We start from the raw sequence: 20168 nt of genomic DNA, 5'->3' as shown, positions 1-20168 counted from the left end.
CAGGGTAGACGAAAAACAAATTATACTATCAATGAATCTACAGAAAAGTAAGTCAAGGTTTAATGAAGCTCATTTCAATAGATCAAAATATGGTAAAAAATAAATCGTTATCATCTTCTTGCTCTTTGTGTTTGCTACCGGAAATAGGTGCCCTCTAAATGTTTGGTATTTTTCTACCTTGCAAAATGCACTCACTCTCATAATTGATTTTTTCTTTAATTTTTTTACGTTCTTTGTGATTAAAAAATAAGACTTGGTGCAATTTTAGCCCGCCAGCCCTTCCCCCCACTCCCTATCCCCAAAAACGTCAATTTTTCGTTTTTTTTAGGTGGGATGCAATCAAAAAATATAAAATATTCACACGCGTAGTTGAGGCTTTTACAAACATTATCTCTTTTTTATAAACCCGTAGGTTAAGTGTACATACCCTAAAAATTCATTTTTTTTTTGAAAAAATCGTACTTTTTTTTTGGAGACGGCTGCATATCAATTTTTTTTATTTTGTGTCTTTGATCAAAAACTATATCTCTGATTTTTCCAGATTTTTCCGTATTGTGCACCATTTTTAAAAATCCGAAAAACTATTTTTCTAGGGGTTTTGTGGGATTTTGGATTAAACTCTTGTACAGCACGTGCCATATGGCTTACCAGGCAACTCATTGTTGTATTGCTATGTATAATAAAGTTTGGTATTATGTAGGGTAATCTCAGAAAGCTATCCATGTATTTTATTAGGGACTTGATCTACAACTTCTTCTTGGTAGTGTATCTCCCGTTAAACTTCTCTTCTGATGGTATCGCATCTAGTCTCTGGGATAAGATTGTTTATTAAAATTACCTGGAGTTGGTCTTCCACTCGTTGTTCAAATACTTAAATTTCTAGATACTCCCTGCAAAATTCGACATGCAGTTGTTGTCAATAGCCAATTGTTACTGGACCGAGGTTTGGCACCTTATGAATCATAAGTAGATGAAGAAGTATGATGTTAGAAAACTGAAAGATCCCAATGTTCGACTGAAGGTGAGTAAAAACTTCAACACAAAGGTGCTAAAATGCAGAAATGCAGGCCATACTACAAGAAACAGTGAGAGAAGTAAAAGAACAACACATGAAGAAAGATACAAAGAAACGGAAATCGTGGATGACCGATGAAATACTTGAACTTATGGATCAAAGAAAAAAAAAACAAAAAAAATCTCCAAGAATATAAGAGAATACATACCATCGCCAGAAGAAGGATAAGAGAAGTTAAAGAGAAACAGAAAACACAACAAGATCAAGAAATAGAGGAGTATCAGAGTCGATATGATAACTATGTTCATCGAAAGGTGAAGAAAATAGCTGGAAAGTTCCTAAAACGCAACAGCGGAAAAATAACAGATGATGAAGGCAATATTGCCATAACCAAAGAAAATAAAAAGAAATTATGGGAAGAATACTTGGGGAAACTTTTCCACGACCTTAGAAGGATACAAGAACCCACCATTGAAGAAAATTCAGGTCCCGAAATTCTACCAGAAGATATATCGGCAGCCGTCAGACAGATAAAGGATGGAAAGGCACCGGGACTTTACCGAGAATGAAATTCCTGCAGAACTGCTGAAGCTATTAGATGCAAAACAAATAAAAATAATAACTGAAATATTTAATGAAATATACAAGGCAGGAAAAATACCAGTAGAGTGGCTTAAATCGGACCATTGTCCAAAAAACCAGGAGCAAAAGTTGGTGAAGACTATAGGACCATAAGCCTGATGAGCCATCAGCTGAAGCTGTTTTTAAAAGTCATCAACAAAAGAATTCTGAAGAAAATGCGAGGAACAAATTACGCCAAATCAGTTTGGATTTTAAGAAAGCCATTGGTACGATGAAAGCTTTATTTAGCATGCAGATATTGTTTCAGAAATGTAGAGATGTCAGCTTTGATGTCTGATTGACTACAAGAAGGCTTTTGATATAGTCAGGTATGAACAAATGATGGAAGTGCTGAAGAGGACAGGGATTGACGGAACAGACCTAAAAATAATAGCTAACCTGTATTGGAATCAATCAGCGGTGCTCCGAATACATGGAGAATATACAGATCAGGTCAAAATCTTAAGGGGAGTGAGACAGGGGTTCTTAAAATCACCACTGATATTCAATCTGTACTTGGAGCACATTTTTGAAGAGGCTCTAAAAAATATTGACAGAGGCATCTCAATAAATGGAGTCAAGCTCAATAACCTGCGGTATGTAAATGATACAATAGTGCTTTCCAATACCATAGAATGGCAGCAAAACTTAATGAACAAAATAACGGAAACAACTAGAACATAAGGACTGGATATAAATACCAGCAAAACCAAGGTAATGATCATCAGCAAGGAAAACATAACTGGAGCAAATCTGTATGTGAACCACATGACAATTGAACGTGTCTCACAGTACAACTACTTGGGAACTATAATCAATGAGTCGTGGGATAATACCCAAGAGATTAAATATCGCATCGGAAATGCAAAAAGTGCATTATTGACTATGAGCTCTGTGTTCAAGCCTGAACAGCCATGATTTGGGACATATAATGAGAAATCAAGGCAGATATGAGGTACTCCAATGCATTTTTTAAGGTAAAATTGAAGAAAAAAGGGGCCCAGGATAAAGAAGAATATACTGGCTTGAGAGCATGGTATAGAAAGACCTCAACAAAGCTATTCTGTATAGCAACCAACAAAGTCATTATAGCAAGAATGATCGCCAACGTTTGGAACGGACAGGCACCCTAAGCAGAAGAAATCATAGAAGTACAAACTAATTTGATTCATGTCATGTACAGCCGGCGCTGTCACGTCCAGCGCCGGCTCCACAGGTGCCCTCAGGCACCGATCCCCACGTAGCTATTCTAAACATAAATTATTTTTCAGCATTTTTATGGATGTGCATAGCTACTGCGAGGTGTCAGTTTTTATTTCACGGTAGGTATTCCAGCTACCCTTTGGGCATCGTTGCCAAGAATACCCAGAGAGCAGCACCCATTCACAGAAGGTCGCGCCTGATAAAAGAACTGACAAAAGCTCCCACAGGTTATTATTGTTATTATTTTGGAAGTGGTTCGTAAACTAAAGTTGATTTCCTGTAATCAAGTGACCTATCATCCAATACAGTCAATATAGAAACGCATTTCAAAAATATTGTTAATAATATTTTAAATTTTTCTAATTTTAAAAGCATATTAGATGTTTCATTGGTCACTATGCGTGAGGCTGATAAAATTAAAATATTAGAAAATGTTTGTATTTTCAAGTAACAACACAAAATAATTTGTATTTTGAGAACGATTTTTGAGTAGTAGGTAAGACGAAACGCCAAATATAAAATAATACTAGTTATATACATAGTTGCGGCTTATTCCCATAAAATAAAACTGTTAATATTAAAGGATTGTAGATACAAAACTGAAAAATTAAAGACTTTATTATTTATATTTTGTGGTTAAAAGTTTGTACAATTCAGACTAATTAGTACATATTATGTTCTAGGTACGTTTTTTAATGAAAGTTCACGCCTTTGTCAGACATAACGCTCCAAGGATGTTACATAATTCTAATGATAAAACAATAGATTGTCTTTCATTCTCGAAATTTCTATATTTTTTGTATATACCAACAATAATCTACAGAGACCACTATCCCAGGTAAGCAAACAGTATTTTTATGTTATTTTTTATAAACTGTTTTTCTTAGCTGTCTGTGATCAGGACATTATAGGACATCCGAGAACAGTACCCTCTAGATGAACGAATCTACCTAAAGTATTTTATGAGATGTTGACACCTGCGGCGACAAAATGACAAAAATAGAAAGATATTTGATATCTTGTAGAGAAAAACTGTGCTTAGAAAAAGCCAAAAATCATTCTCACAACAAACAAACTTAAAACATGCGCTTAAATCAAGATTTTGCAAACATTAAGTAAATAACGTATGGTATACGTTCATCAAATTTTATGGTTTATGCTCTAACGAAACAGCGTATCTTCGACACATCTCGTATAATGTGTCACAATTTTTAGAAAGATGACGCATATACAAGGATCTTCGAGACAAGGCACTGCAGAATATACGGTGGTCTGTGTGCAGCGTTAGCAATAGTGATCTTAGCACTATAGCTTTTTCTCCTTCAAAAGCTATTTTAATAATTTTTTTAGAGAATGCTTTAAAAAGTAGCTGTGACAATACACATCCCTTTCGTACACCTCTTTTAATTTCGAACTCTTCTAAATTGTAAACGAGAGTCCACGACTTAACTCCGTACAACAGTATAGGAAAGTTATAAAATCGTAGAAACCTGATTTTTAGGGGTACTGAAAAATCGTGGCATTTGAATAATTTAGCCGTTTTTTGAAAGGCGGATCTTGCTTTCTCTATCTTAGATTTTATTTCTAGAGAATGGTTTCAATTTTCATTGACGTTAGTACCAAGGTAGGTGTATGTTTTTACTCTTTCTATTGGTTGACCATTCACAATGATTCTTTCAATTTGCTGTTCCTTCTTAGAGATCATTATACATTTTGTTTTCTTAATGTTCAGTGAAAGTACATATCTCTGACTCATTTCTATGATTCTATTCATTAACTCCTGGAGGGCTTCATAACTGTCAGCGAATACCATACCACCGTGTCATCTGTGTATCTGATGTTATTGATACATTCTCCGCTAATTCAAATTCTGGCTCCCAACATCTACTGCTTCTTGAGAGATTTCCTTAGAGTATATGTTATGTTAATATCTTGGTCATGTGATGAGAGGAAAAAAGTACCGATTGCTCCAGTTAATTATCCAAGGAAAGATTCAGGGTAAACAAAGCGTGGGGAGACGACGTAGGTATATCTTGGCTGCGCAATTTAAGAGACTGGTTCCAGTGCACATCTAACCAATTATTTAGAGCAATAGGTTCAAAGATACGAATAGCAATGATGATTGCCAAACTCCGTAACGGAGAGGGCACTTGAAGAAGAAGAATATGTTAAACAGCAAGGGTGATAGTATACATCCCTGTCGGACCCCAAGCTTGATTTTAATATCATCGGTTTCTCCAGCCTCTATACGGATAGACGATGTTTGATTCCAGTAAAGATTGCTAATAATTCTTAGATTACAGGTGTTTATTCCAATATTTGTTCATTTTTCCATCAGCTTGTCGTGTTTTACTGTACCAAATGCTTTATGGTAATCAATGAATCATGCATAAATATCGCAGTTCACATCTCTACATCGAAATAGCACTTGTATGCTAAAGAGAGCCTCTCTCATATTCACTGCGTTCCAAAAACCAAACTGTGTACGGCTAATTTTTTCTTCGCATAGTCTATATATCGTTTGATGTACGATTTTTAGAAATAACTTTAAAATGTGGCTCATTAAGGTGATGGTCCGGAAATCATTGCAGGATACAAATTTTGTTTTCTTTAATAGAGCAATAAATGTTGACTTCAGCTATGATCTTGGTATTACTCCGTTTAAATATATATCATTGAATATTTTTATTAGTCGTTGAGTACCGTCGGTGTTTAATAGCTTTATGAGTTCAGCATATGCATTGTCAGGTCCAGGAGCTTTGCCATCTTTTAGTTGTGATATTGATTTTTCCACTTTATCTGATGTGACTGGTAATTGGTCATTACATATACAGGACGGAGGTTGTTTGGACCTATTATCATCAAAGAGTTCTTGTATGTATTTGGTCCATATGCTGACACCGTCAGCACATGTCTCCTGGTTGACCTTGCGGAGGGTCCCAAGTATACAAACGTATTGATGGTAGTTTTATTAATATTATCATTACCTGGTAATGAATATAGTAATAAAACTACCACCAACTAGGTAGTATTATCACTACCTGTTATTGGCTATTAATAACAACCGATCAACCGATGTTTAAGGACAAAATGTATAAAACTCAGTGCATTATAACCAATCCACTTAAGTGAAATTTTCTATCCAGTTGGTGTCAAACAATTGTGCAACTTCTTTGTACGAATCGAATTTAAGGGTTAATGTCCTTTGGGTACCACAAATTTCTATGTTCTCGGAATACATCTATTAAGGTACATATTTCTTCAGTAATCCACTGCTTTATGGAAACTTTGCGACCTTCAGACATAATCTATTAAGTTTCACTAAAACGTAATAATTGTTATTTACTTTATATAGTTTAATAGTTTTTTTTATCTTTTAGGTTAAAGGTTATAAGATGGGGGTTTGTGTTTTACCGGTTACTAGAAATCGCTAATATAATCATTTTTTTGGCGTATTGGTACGAATACGTCATTACACCATATTTTAAAGAAACTTGCTTAAAAACATGGAGCGCGCTGGAGGTATTTCTGCTTTTTATTGAATTCTGTATACCAGCTTATCTTATTATATTGGTGATGTTTTTTACTGTACTACACTCCATCCAAAATGCTGTAGGCGAACTTCTTAGATTTGGAGATCGATTGTTTTATGCTGATTGGTGGAACTGTACAAATGTTCAACAGTATTACAGGAAATGGAATTTGGTAAGTTATATAATATGAACATAACATCAATAGATGGGAACATTTTAAAATTTATCAATGGCTCGTAACAGACATTCAAAATCGCCGGTCGCTTCAAGTGTTGTTTGTGGATGTGCAAATCAGAACTGACCCGATTCAATGAGCCGAATCTTCAGAAAGATCCAACTGACCCGAATCTCAAAACTAAACCTAACGGACCACGGGTCAGTAACAAACACATAATGACGCGCGGAATGATGTATCTAAGCGAAAGCAAGGAGTCAGCTGAACACGATCCCAAGTTTTTATAAATAGAACCGAATCTTTTCAAATATTTTGCGGTCTTGCTCGTTTGAAAGGAACGTGAATCGGAATCGTGAGCTGATTGTCGGTTATCATGACGGGGATATTGGGAGAGCAAAATATTATTTATTTTACTGATAATTATAAGGTGTAAAATATTAATTAAAAACTATAAGTACTTATAATCTAAATTATCGGCAAAAAATATGTATATATTTGTTGTCTTTCCACCTGATTATTTTGGTTATTATATTTTTTTTGTATTTCTTGTATTTTTGGTCACAATAATATTTGTTCAGAGCAAGTACAATTTATGGTATTTCCCGAAATATTTTATGACATGGCGTATAATAGGTTGCATAATAATAATAATTTAGTAAGAGACCTACGAGATCTTTTGTACTTTATACATTAAAGAGACCTTAGATAGGTATGCCTAAATTAGCTTGCTTAAAAAAAACGTTTAGTTGATGATATATAATTAGCTTAAAAAAATTAAATGTGAATTTTAAGTTAAATTAGGTAAAATTTAATAGATCAAAGTAAATTTTTGGTTGCCATAACATTTACTTGTAAGATTGAATAACAACTACATAATAACATAATGATCTTACACTCGATTATCCACCCCCCGCCTACCGCTAAAATTATAGATTTGGTTTGCATATGATCTGTACTGACCCGACTGACCCGTGACCCGACAAAGTGATCTGGTTCTCTTAAGTGAACCGGAACCGGTGACCCGAATCTTAAAGATGACCCGAAATTCCCGTCACTAAGTGAGAGAATGGTTCGTTCTACGGAAAAAGTGCTAAAAAATATTTTTGTTTAAAATTATATCATCTATATTTCACATTTAAAATATTTTTTTCTACGGTGTACAAATTTTTGGTAAATCGATGTTTTTCGTTTCCACTTCACACCTTCGAGGACAGGTTTAGGGGGAACCCGGTAATAGAAGTTGTCATCTTTTTACATAATTTTGGGACCTCAAAGTTGATTTCCTCAGCAAAACTCAGTTTCATAGTTTTACTGCAACACATAGTAGGGATAGGCCTTTATAGTTCTGACAGTCTCTTGTGTTTCTCTTCTTGTGCTCTGGTACAATTATTACATTTGACCATTCACTCCGCACTATTTTATTCTTCCATATTAGATTCAGGATGTATAATAATCTGTTCTTTGCTTTTTCTGTTTATATATTTCAACATCCCTGAACTTAATTCATCGCTCCCAGGAGCTTTCCTAGTCTTTATCTTTTCTATTGCTTCCTCTAGTTCTTCGTCCTGTATAGCTTCTGTTTCCTTCGTCTTTCTAAGTATTAAACCCAAAAGATGTTCTCAGATAATTCTTTCTTGAGAAAAAGAGAGGCTGGAAGTTTTTTTAAGATATTGTTTGTTTATTTTAAAGGATACCCATTAAGAAACGAAATTGTATATAAATATATACATATTTCTAAAAAAAAATTTTAAACTAAAAACTAATTTTTTAAAAAGTACTACTAAAAATTATTACTAGACATTTTATTGTTTGCGAGTTTTAGTAAGTAGGTGAGAGAATCATATAATCTGTATTTTAATCCAGAAGTATATTTATATACTACGATCTCATCATGGTTGGTGAATTCTTGAGAAGTTTGAGATTCTTCTTGAACTGCTTGTGATGTGAAATGAAGAAAGGCAAATAAATTTGAATGTGTCGACAGCGATCTGTCCATTTCTGTTCATGATGGGCATGTAATATGGGACGACTGGTCTAAGATGACGTACTGGTGAAAAGATCTGTTGATTGTAATAATTGTGTCGTTATTTCAGGCATAAAAAAATGTATTATCCCTTGTCGCTTAAAGAAATTATTTACCTCATCCACTGTTCTTTCTTTTGCTCGTTTTTTGCATGATATCAAAACTTATGATACCCAACTAAGTGCCCCAGGATTCGATGAAATCTGTTTGGAAATGTATAAAGATAGTACTTATATGTCAGAATGAATGGGTACCAGAAGAGTGGCGTGGCTAAAGGGAATAATATGTCCGTTGCATAAAAAGGGTGATCAACTGGAGTGTAAGAACTATAGAGGCATTACTATGTTAGTTATTATTTGAAAAACTTAAACATTTTACAAAAGATATTGTTGGTCAATATCAAAGCGGATTTACTGCTGGAAAGTCAACTACACATCAAATTCAAGCACATAGGCAGATTCTAGAAAAGTCACTAGAATATAACATAGAAACACGCCATCTCTTTATTGACTTCAAAGCAGCCTATGACAGTGTGAAAAGAACTGCATTATATAATGCAATGATAGACTTTGGGATCCCACCTAAGTTAGTTAAGTTGACCCAACTAACAATGCAAAACGTAAGCTCATGCGTTAGAATTGAAGGAGAAAACTCTATGTTCTTTGACATTAATAATGGTCTAAGACAGGGGGACGCGTTGGTGTGTCTGCTGTATAATATTGCCTTGGAAAAGGCAATCAGACAATTAAATATTAGAATGAATGGAACTATTTTTAATAGATCGACGCAAATTCTCGCATTCGCTGACGATATAGTTATAGTAGGCAGAAGTATGAGATACATAGGTGCAGTGTTTTACGAGGCTTGCGGACGCAGCAAGTGAATTAGGACTTGTGGTAAACGAGGAAAAAACCAAATATATGTTGGTTTCTAAAAACGTTCGACATATCCAACAGAGAATTCAAATTACCAACCATACCTTTGAGCAAGTCAAAGAATTTACATATCTTGAATCGCTAGTAAACGCAACAAACACGATAAGCGACGAAATAAAAAGACGCATAGCAATAGCAAACAGAACTGTTCACGGTCTCCAGAAATATTGAAAAAATAAAAATATAAAACGTGCAGTAAAGCTTAATATATACAGACCTTAATAAGACCGGTTTTGATATATGGGGCTGAAACGTGGACCTTATCTCAAAATGATAAAAGACTTCTTGGTATTTTTGAGAGAAAAATTCTTAGAAAGATTTTTGGGGCCGTAAATAAAAATGGCATCGAAGATACAACTTTAAACTATATCAGTTACACATCGATCCAGATATTGTGAAATTCGTTATTAAAGTGCAGAGACTTAGATGGGCTGGACATATTGCTAGGATGTCAGATCACGAATACACGAAGAGATTAACATTTTCAAAACCAGAGGGCACAAAAAGCAGAGGATGACCACGAATGAGATGGATTGATGATGTGAAAGAAGACCTACAGATTCTAAGGGTTAGAAGATGGAGGGAAGTTGCCAGGAATCAACAGGAGTGGCGACTTTTTTGTGAGCAGGCCAAGATCCACAACGAATTGTCGAGCCCCTTATGATGATGACCTAACTAAGTACTGATAAGTACAAACAAATTGGAGTTTATTTATGCTAATTAAAAGAGAAATTCAGCGTTGATAAAGAAACCTGAAATCATGAAAAAGACAGCAAAGATTTGATTTCACGTTCAAAGCGTCTATGTATCTGTTGATACGTATTTCGACTTAATAAGTCTCATCAGAACAGTTATTCATAGCCGTTCTTAACGTGAAAAATAATCTTCTCTGTCTTTTAGGAAGCAACAATAAAATGGCTTCGTTATGGACGCAATAGCGACATCTGATAGAAAAATCGGTAAGATAATTTCGAAACAAATTCAGATTTCTGCTTTAATCTGAACCTTCTATAAATGCAAGGTATAACAGACGTTGAGTACAAGAAACAAATTCGTTATGGATTTCTGCTTAGTTGATAGACATGTCGTGGAATGCAAATTTTAGATTCCCCATGTCTCTATTAACATCTTTATCAACGTCTGTTATATCTTGCATTTATAGAAGGTTCAGATTAAAGCAGAAATCTTAATTTGTTTCGAAACTATCTTACCGATTTTTCTATCAGATGTCGCTATTGCGTCCATAACGAAGCCATTTTATTGTTGCTTCCTAAAAGACAGAGAAGATTATTTTTCACGTTAAGAACGGCTATGAATAACTGTTCTGATGAGACTTATTAAGTCGAAATACGTATCAACAGATACATAGACGCTTTGAACGTGAAATCAAATCTTTGCTGTCTTTTTCATTTTATTCGGATCTACTCTGTATGAGTACAAGAAACAAATTCGTTATGGATTTCTGCTTAGTTGATAGACATGTCGTGGAATGCAAATTTTAGATTCCCCATGTCTCTATTAACATCTTTATCAACGTCTGTTATACCTTGCATTTATAGAAGGTTCAGATTAAAGCAGAAATCTGAATTTGTTTCGAAACTATCTTACCGAAACCTGAAATCATTACATGGCGTCGCGACTATCTGCGTAAAATATCAGAATTTCGTGAACGAATTAGAAAAATCTATTATTTAGATAAAACTTGGGTCAATACTGGATATACCGTTTAAAATGTGTGCACTGACACTACTGTAACAGGCAGTCAGCAAGCTTTTGTTGAAAGTCTATGTCAAGGATTCCGAGGACCAAGAAGTAAAAGACAGCACATCATAGTGATCCATATTGGAAGCGACAGCGGCTTTCTAGCAGACAGTGGTCTAGTTTTTTTTTTTTTTTTTTAAACGGTGATTACCCTGAGAACATGAATGAAGATCATTTCAAACGGTAGTTTTAATATGTTCTGCAACGTGTTGAAGATAACTGCGTCATATTTATGGATTATGCATCATACCACAGTAGGCAGAGTAAGCAAATTTCCACTTCAAAGAGCCGGAAGGCTGAAATGTACAAATGGCTCCGGGGACAAATATTCCGTTCTATGAGAATGCAGTTATGATAGAATTCATGTGTTTAATCAAAGAACATTGCTCTAATCATATCGATTATGTAATGGATGGAATGGCCCGTGCTCGTGGTGTTACTGTTTTAAGACTTCCACCATATCACCGCTAATTAAACCCGATTTAGCTTATCTGGATACAAGCAAAGAGTTAGGTGGCACGTCAAAGTATAAATTTTAAAATTGAAGATGTGAAGTGTCTGCTTAATACTGCTTTTGATGAAGTTACTCCATTAGCATGGCAAAATGCTATTGTTCATGTATGGAAGGTGAAAAACAAATGTGGGAATCGGATGTTCATGTTGACACTATAATCGAACCCGTAGTGATTACATTAACAGGCGATAACAACAGTGATAGAAAAAGTAACGGTAATCTCCCTTAAATAGACATATTAAGAAGTAAAAATTATTAAACGTAAGCATTAATATAAGCAAAAAATATTATAATATATTATTAAAGTTCTGATGAATCTAATTACAAGCGAATATTCTACAATCGGCGAATAGCGTCTTCAATAACATGGTCAATAATATTTACATGTATATCTTTCCGAGCGACGTTAAAATTATACAATTGTTTAAAAAACCTACTATGAAAAAAAAGACATTTTTGAAATCACATCATCAAAAATATTTAAAATTCGTTATTTCTCAAGCACCAATTATTTTATTTTTGTTTTGTTATTATTTCTCTTTCATACCATGTAAGTTAAGCGTTTACTTTGTATTTCAATTTTTCATTTAGCAGAATTTTCAGTTTTTTATTGACGCTTGTAAAATGAAAGTATTTGCTTCGTCGGCTATTTATCTGCTGTGTCTTAATTTGGCTGTATTAAGACATTACGACATAATGTCAGGATATTGATTAATTCCGCTATAGTCCTTTTACCCTATGACGGCCGATATGTAATTAAGATATGATCAGTGGGCCTCAAACAGTGGGGCGTTAATATTTAATTCCGATCATTTGAAAAGTAAAAATATTTATAAAAAAAAAAAAAAAAATAAATAAAATAAAGTTGTGGTTGACAGAAAAGAAAACTTATCACAGTGACATACTTTTAAAAGTCGATTTACTTCAAAGGTGTAGAGAGCACAAAATTCAAAAGAGATTTGTTACTGACCAAAGGGCTCTTAAATATGGTCATGAAGTTCTTCGACTTCCGCCCTACCATTGCCACTATAATTCAATTAAGTTAGTTTGGGGTATAGCCAAAAATTTTTATGATACACATGCATCCAAAACAACAGATGACGCTAGCGTTCTTAGTTTATGGAAAGAATCGCTAGAACAAATAAAGGCAGAACAATGGCAAAATTGTATTAGACATACGGAAGACATAATCGTTCAGTCTTTTCAAACCTAGCGAGTTATAGATGAGGTCCGGCTTCTAATTATTCGGATAGACAATTCGGATAGTGACGACTCTGATAGTGAAATATCAGACAGTGAATAAAGCAAATCGTTTGCTAAAAAGAAGTAACAAAAAAGTGTTTCGGAAATTCAATTCGGACTTTGTGGTGTGTTTTAGCTGAACGATAAAGTACCTTCGGTCTAATTACTGGACTACATGCTCTTAATACCTTTGGTATTAATTTCTGAACTACATGTGTTTAAACATTTTGTTTTTCTGAAAACTCAAAAGTGATTTAGTGCCAATTTGTTTCAAGGTTATATTTAATACAGTTTTTGCAGAAAGTAAAGTCTTGGATGTATGTTATTCAAATTTGGACATACCAGCAACTTGGCAAGTATTTTCCAATTTAACTGCATGCAAAACCATTCGTATTATTTTCACTCTACGCAAAATAGAGACTTATAGAGACCTTGATGAACATTGAATGTCGACAAATAATTTCGAGTATTCGAAATATTCCATCCCACTTCTTTTAACACGCCCCTGTATATACATATTATATTCATTTTATTTACCTTAGATACAGTAAAATCCAATATTATTACTGAACATAAAATACAGGAAATTAAATATTTTTAAAATCCACAAGGAAAATAATTCCTGCAGCTGGCTGTATACCACATATAACAAAAAGAGGTTAGTCTTTGTATGTGGGTATATTTTATTTAATAAAAACCCTTAAAAGGGCAACATTAAAAGCACGAACGTTATCGGAACAACTGTTCCATCATCAGGTTAAAATACCTAAAATAAGTATAAACCATTTAATTACAGCAAACGTGGTTTAAAATTTTGACTAAGGTTAAAAAAACAAAATGGTTATACTTACAGGTTACCATGCCTGAGCCACCAAAATATTTCGGTAAAAACCCTTTAAAATGTAATGTGTTACCAAAGATTGTACATGATGTTAATAATATTATATGATGTTTAATATTTTAATTAAATTTTACTTCAGGTAACATACACCCATGCTTAAGTGAGTTCCAGTGTCCGGAGAGTAAACCTCTTCAAACGGACTTCAGCTGGTAACTGATTGATAAGAAGATACCCATGAACGGTGTCAAAAACAAAATGTCAATGTACCATGAAACAATATTAGTTAAACATAGTATTACTACAGCCAAAAGATTAAAGAAAAAAAACTTTGATGATGTTAAAATGATAACAGCAATCCAGGTGTTGGGATTTAAAAATTTTTCTATAATTATTTAATATTGGATATAAAAGATGTAAATTACTGGTGTTGTTGAAGGTCATGTTTAAGAGAATGACGTATGCATTAGGCAGCTTATGTTACTCTTTATCGTATGGAGTGTGGTCTAAAAAGTGTAATTTGTGACGAATTAGCTTAAATATATGGAAATGTCCTTTTATGTTGCTTACATCTAGGACAAGGAAAAAATAAATAGTATATATTTGTAGCTAATGTAAGACTTCGTATTTAAATGAAGTAGTTTAATACTGCTCGTATCGTAAAAATTTTAATATAAGTGAGTCCAATAGATTGAGAAATGGGATTAAAAATCTTCCGGCTGAAGGAATTAAAGTTATAATAATGTGATTAAATTTAAAAAATTGAAAAGGCTGAGATCCTCAGAGACTTGGCAGGAATAAAAGTAAATGAAATGACTAAAGAATAAAGAAGAGTGGGATAAAGGAAAATAAATGAGTTAATCAACAAAATTAGAGATGAAAGAGGTCCTTCATGCTTGAAGGGTGCTAGATGCTTCAAGCATGTGCATGTGTATCATAAAAATTTTTGGCTATACCCCAAACTAACTTAATTGAATTATAGTGGCAATGGTAGGGCAGAAGTCGAAGAACTTCATGACCATATTTAAGAGCCCTTTGGTCAGTAACAAATCTCTTTTGAATTTTGTGCTCTCCACACCTTTGAAGTAAATCGACTTTTAAAAGTATGTCACTGTGATAAGTTTTCTTTTCTGTCAACCACAACTTTATTTTTTCTTTTGTCCAGCTGCTTGAAGGAAATCTATCTTTTACTCTTGAGTGGTAGAATGCATTATTCAACACCATTATGGATGGTCGCTCCAATTTTTTTCACAAATTTTCTTCAACCATTCTTCAAAAATATGTGCATCCATATGTTCATGATAATTACCTGTATTCTTTGTGGACGAAACGATTATACTAGGAATAAAACCCTCATCATTTCCAGCATAAAGTATAATGTAGCGTTTACCATTACCGAAACGACTAGAAGAATATCATTTCGTGGTACCATCTTGCCAGGATGATTTTGACATATTTCTTTTAGCGAAAATTTAAGTTTCATCTAAAAATACAACTTGCCTCGGACTATCAGACATTTTATTGTTCATGTATTTTCTTAAAAAATGCCACCGTATTAAAACAACATTAGAGAGTTCACACAATACTTGTCTATTATTTGTCTTTTTATATCGAAAACCTAAATGTTTCAGCACTCTCCACAAACTTGTTACATATTATATCATACAGTTCCTTGTCTTTTATTTTTTGTAACACAGCACTAACTGTTACATGTTCTTTGGCTTTATACATATTATATATAATATTTTTAATTGTAAGTTTAATTGACTGGTGCAAATCTAAAATTTTTGGATGTCGACGATTTTTCTTGTATACTTTATTTATTTCATCCTCACTCATGTTATTAATTCTTCGGAATGTCCTCTCTGTGCATCCAACAGATGTCAATGGACCCATATTATTTTTTTCCAAATTAAAATAACTTTCGACTTTTAGAACTAAACGCCGTTCTTCTGGAGATAACACTCTACGTTTCGAGTGTATTTTATTTTTTTTTAAATTACTCATTTTGCTTTAAAGTACCGCTTCACTACACTACTATAAAAAATAGGTACTTATATACAATTACTACACCCTAAAAAGGACGAGCGTTGTACAACGGACGAAACAATCGAACACAAATTATTTAACAGCCAATGCTAAACAAGCATAAACACTGCATTGGTTGTGATTGCAAAAACCTTTCGTATGTTTTAAATAAGATTTTTGGTGATTATGTATTTTGTTAAATTATTAAATAACACCAATACAACCCAAGACCATCAATTAATTTTAAACGATAAAAAGAAGAGAAATATGATGACGTTTGAATTAGCTCTACTTTGTCGATGACAGTGTCGTTAACAGAAAGATATTTTTAAACAGCATGAATCATTTTTCAATGATTGTGTGGATTTAAGAAATACATTACTAAACAAATTTTTAAGGTGTGTATAAAGGAGATTACAATTATTATGACACATGGTATTTACTCCTTATTTTTCAAGTAGTATGTTCTTGTAAAGGCATAACTGTTAATAATTGAATTAACCTACATTATACGATACGTCACAAGAAATTAAAAAAAAATTAACGTGTAATAAATTCACTGTTTAAATAAATATTCAGTACTCGTACTATTGCAATAAAATATTAAAACCAATAAACGATAACTTGTTGAGCAGTGCTGATTGAAACAACAGAGCAGTAAAATGTTATTCATAAAGGTAGTGTAAAATATATCGCCGCTTATCTGGTCCGTTAGTATTAAAGTTACCAGCATTTAATTGCAAAGCGGTCTTCTTAGGTGGAAAATATTTTAATTGACTATCTTTTTGAAATAAAAAGAATATACTAATTTACATTAGAGTGCAATTACATCTTAGTGTATGTATTCGACTTCTAGTCATTCACTCGGTCGACACATTATTAATGTGAATGAGAAATTATTTTATAAACTAGATTTAATGTATTATTTTTATTATTATAAGTAGAAATATAATATTTTACTGTTACAATGTAAAGTGGTCACAAGGAAACATATTTTCTTACACGCCGCCAATGATCGAATTTAAAATTTCCTAGAAATAATTCATGATGAGCACGTGATTTCAGCTACATTTGACCATTTACGGTGCGTGATTTCTAATTTATCATCATCATCATTTTGGCTTTACAACCCTGTGTGGGTCCTAGCCTCCCCAAGAATTTTTCTCCAGTCGTCCCTATCCATCGCCTTCCTCCGCCAAGCACGTATTTCCATATTTCTCATGTCTTCATCGATGTTATCTAGGAATCTTGTTCTGGGTCTTCCTCTTCTTCTTTGACCAATAGGTCTATCAAGGAGCGTTTTTCTAGCTGGGTCGGTTTGCTCCATCCGCATAACATGGCCTACCCACCTTAGACGTCCTATCTTTATGTGTTTTACGATATCTGGTTCCTGGTATATCCTATAGAGTTCGAAGTTGTATCGTCTTCTCCAGACACCATTTTCATTTACCGCTCCATAGATGCGCCTTAGTATTTTTCTTTCGAAACATCCTAACATGTTTTCATTACTTTTTGTTAAAGTCCAGGTTTCTGAACCATATGTTAGGACTGGGCGTATTATTGTTTTGTAGAGTTTTACTTTTGTATTTCTTGATATAACTGTAGATTTAAAAAGGAGATTAAGCCCAAAATAGCATCTATTAGCCGTGCAAATTCTGCGGTTTATCTCTGCGGTAGTGTCATTTTCAGTATTGACGAGCGTTCCCAGGTATACAAATTCGTTAACTGCTTCGATGACGTCATTTTCTATAACAAGTGGCCGTAGTGTTTGTGGTTGCGTACCTATTTTCATGTATTTTGTTTTGTTGGTGTTTATTATTAAACCCATTTTTGTAGCCGCTTCCTTTAATGCTACGTACGCCTCTCGTGCTGCGTTTTCCGTTCTCCCAACAATATTGATATCATCAGCATATGCTAAGATTTGCACAGATTTGTTATATATTGAACCGGTAGTTGTGATTTGTGACGTACGTATTACTTTTTCCAAAGCTAGATTGAATAGTATACAGGAGAGTGGGTCTCCCTGACGTAGCCCGTTATTTGTTTTAAAAGGTTTTCTAATTTATAGTGTCATTTAATATTTGCCAGACTTTAGTTACAATAATTAGTTATTACTATAGTGTCAAACAAAAATTTTTTATTAAGTGCGTGGTAACAAAAAAATATATTTTTGTAATACAGTCGGGAAAGACCGCTGTCACCAATGTACTAAACTGTATTCAAATGTAACATCCGCGTCTATAATTTTAAGGGATACTTAACTCTGCGAGCGGAGGGAAGGCTTACTGGTCCAACTAGTCCGAACTGACGTGATTCCGCCCTCGCGGCTTTACTAGAGGGTAGGAAAAATCGGGATAAGGGGATGAACTACGTTCAGATTGCAGGCTCTGTAAAGAGTTAGAGGTTATTGGCTTACGTTAGAAGCCGGAAAATTGTACAAAGCTAAAAGTGTGTTCTCTTCTAGTTTCTACCTGAAACGGGCCGGGAAAGAACAAAAGCCAATTTTCAAACTTACTATATATTAATAAATCGTAAATCTACAACTAATACAACAAGATATACGAGATAGCTAATTATTATTTTATCAAATTTTGCGAAGGGAGAGGAAAAGAGACTTTACTAAAGAGTATAAAAGGCGGACAATCTACTATTATTTGTATTTCCTCATTGGTTAGTATTTATGTTTAGTTACTTTAGCGTATTTCGGCCTAGCTAAAGAATACGCCTTGTAGTCCGAACTGGAACTCAGGAACAGTCTGAATGAACTCTGGGAGCACTGTACGCTATCACGATTTTTAAGGGAGACGAAAATTTGGTACTTATACTCTCTACCTTCCCGTCGGATACGATGCTGCGCTAACTGAGTTGATCACACCGGGACGGCTGACCGATTAGCACACTCCTAGGTTGCCGAGCACTCACTGCCCTGTTGACCAATTTTCTTCGTTTTTATGTCCCGCGAACGCGTACCCTCAATTACTCCGTCACAGTCCAAAGTAAAGCGTCTCGTCTTACCGCTTTCCCCTAGAGTTTTTGCTGATCGTGCCATCTGCTCCACGTGTTAAAATGGATCATGCGATGCTTTGTTGTATTATTTTCCAACGAAGGTCTAAAATTTCGTAATTTTTAAACATTCGGACCTGATATGTTTATGCTTTGTTTAATTTAAAATGTATACGTTAAACTATGTCGAATTTTTTATTCTTTATTTAATTTGGAGTAGTTAATCATAATTATTCTTTTCTAGGTTAACTACCCCTTATTTTGTTTCTTTTATTTTCTTGCTATGTTGGCTTGTTACATACCGGGCTAACTGATTAATGATTGCGCTTGCGGGTGGGGTTGTTTCCCTTGGTTATGTGGCTGATACATTACATTTTCTATTTTTTATAGGTAATTGGAGACTGGCTTTACACCTACATTCACAAAGACATGTATGAAATAATTGCCCCTGGTAATAGAAATTTAGGAAAAATCGTAACTGTACTAATCTCTGCTGTGGTGCACGAATGGATTTGCACTGTTTGCTCTGGATATTTTCTTCCACTCCATGTACCACTTATGACTTTTAGCACAATTTGCATGTATGTATTTAGAGTAAAAGAATATAGCACTGCTGCTAACATTGTATATATTATAATGATAATGTTAGGTACCAACATTATTATAACCTTTTATGCTTTTGAGCATTTTACTAGGTTAAATTTTCCTTCGAATAAACAATTTGTGTCATTATTTTTTACAAATAATTGTGTTCGTTTCTAGTTCGTTGTATTTTTTATGTTTCTAATAAATATTTTATTGTTTAATTTAAATTTTGTCTTTATCTTTACTATAATATTTATCATTAGTATCACATTATATTGATATAATGTGAACGGCAGCTAGATGATTGGTGGATAGAGGGTCGTGGGTTCAAAACTAGCTTTTGAAATTAATCTTTAGTTTAACAAAATAAATTATTACAGATAAGAAGAAAAAGGTAGAAAAAGGGCGCTACTTAACTTTTTGTAATTAAAAGTGGAAAAGTTAAGAAACTCTGAAAACCAAAAATCTAAAATATGTCATATATGTCAAATATATCAATAACACATATGTTTGTAAATGTTACCTGCGAAGATTTTGCCTCATTGGCTCGAAGACACCACATTTTAAGCCAAATTTGTATTGCATTTAGGTTAGCCTGTACTATGTGTCAGTGTTACCAGACCTAGGGAATTTTACCAATACCTAGGGAATTTTGAGCCAGCCTAGGGAAAAGGGATTTTTATTTAATTCTA

The 20168-nt window shown here is 33.8% G+C and overlaps 1 protein-coding gene across 2 annotated transcripts in view; it reads left to right on the top strand.

Annotated features, from left to right (window-relative positions):
* Positions 1-19703, top strand: part of LOC140437359 (sterol O-acyltransferase 1-like) — a 93713-nt gene extending 74010 nt beyond the window's left edge. The window contains exons 6-8 of one of the 2 annotated variants that reach the window (XM_072526842.1): positions 3523-3677; positions 6220-6544; positions 19282-19703. In XM_072526842.1, coding sequence (XP_072382943.1) covers positions 3523-3677; positions 6220-6544; positions 19282-19653 — 852 coding nt within the window. In that variant the 3' untranslated portion in view covers positions 19654-19703. The remainder of the gene's footprint in view (positions 1-3522; positions 3678-6219; positions 6545-19281) is intronic. The other variant, XM_072526843.1, reaches the window with a different exon arrangement.
* The last annotated feature ends 465 nt before the right edge of the window (positions 19704-20168 follow it).

This window comes from Diabrotica undecimpunctata, chromosome 3 (assembly GCF_040954645.1).
Source record: "Diabrotica undecimpunctata isolate CICGRU chromosome 3, icDiaUnde3, whole genome shotgun sequence".
NCBI classification, from domain to species: domain Eukaryota; kingdom Metazoa; phylum Arthropoda; class Insecta; order Coleoptera; family Chrysomelidae; genus Diabrotica; species Diabrotica undecimpunctata.
This window is presented reverse-complemented; position numbering and strand designations above follow the sequence as displayed.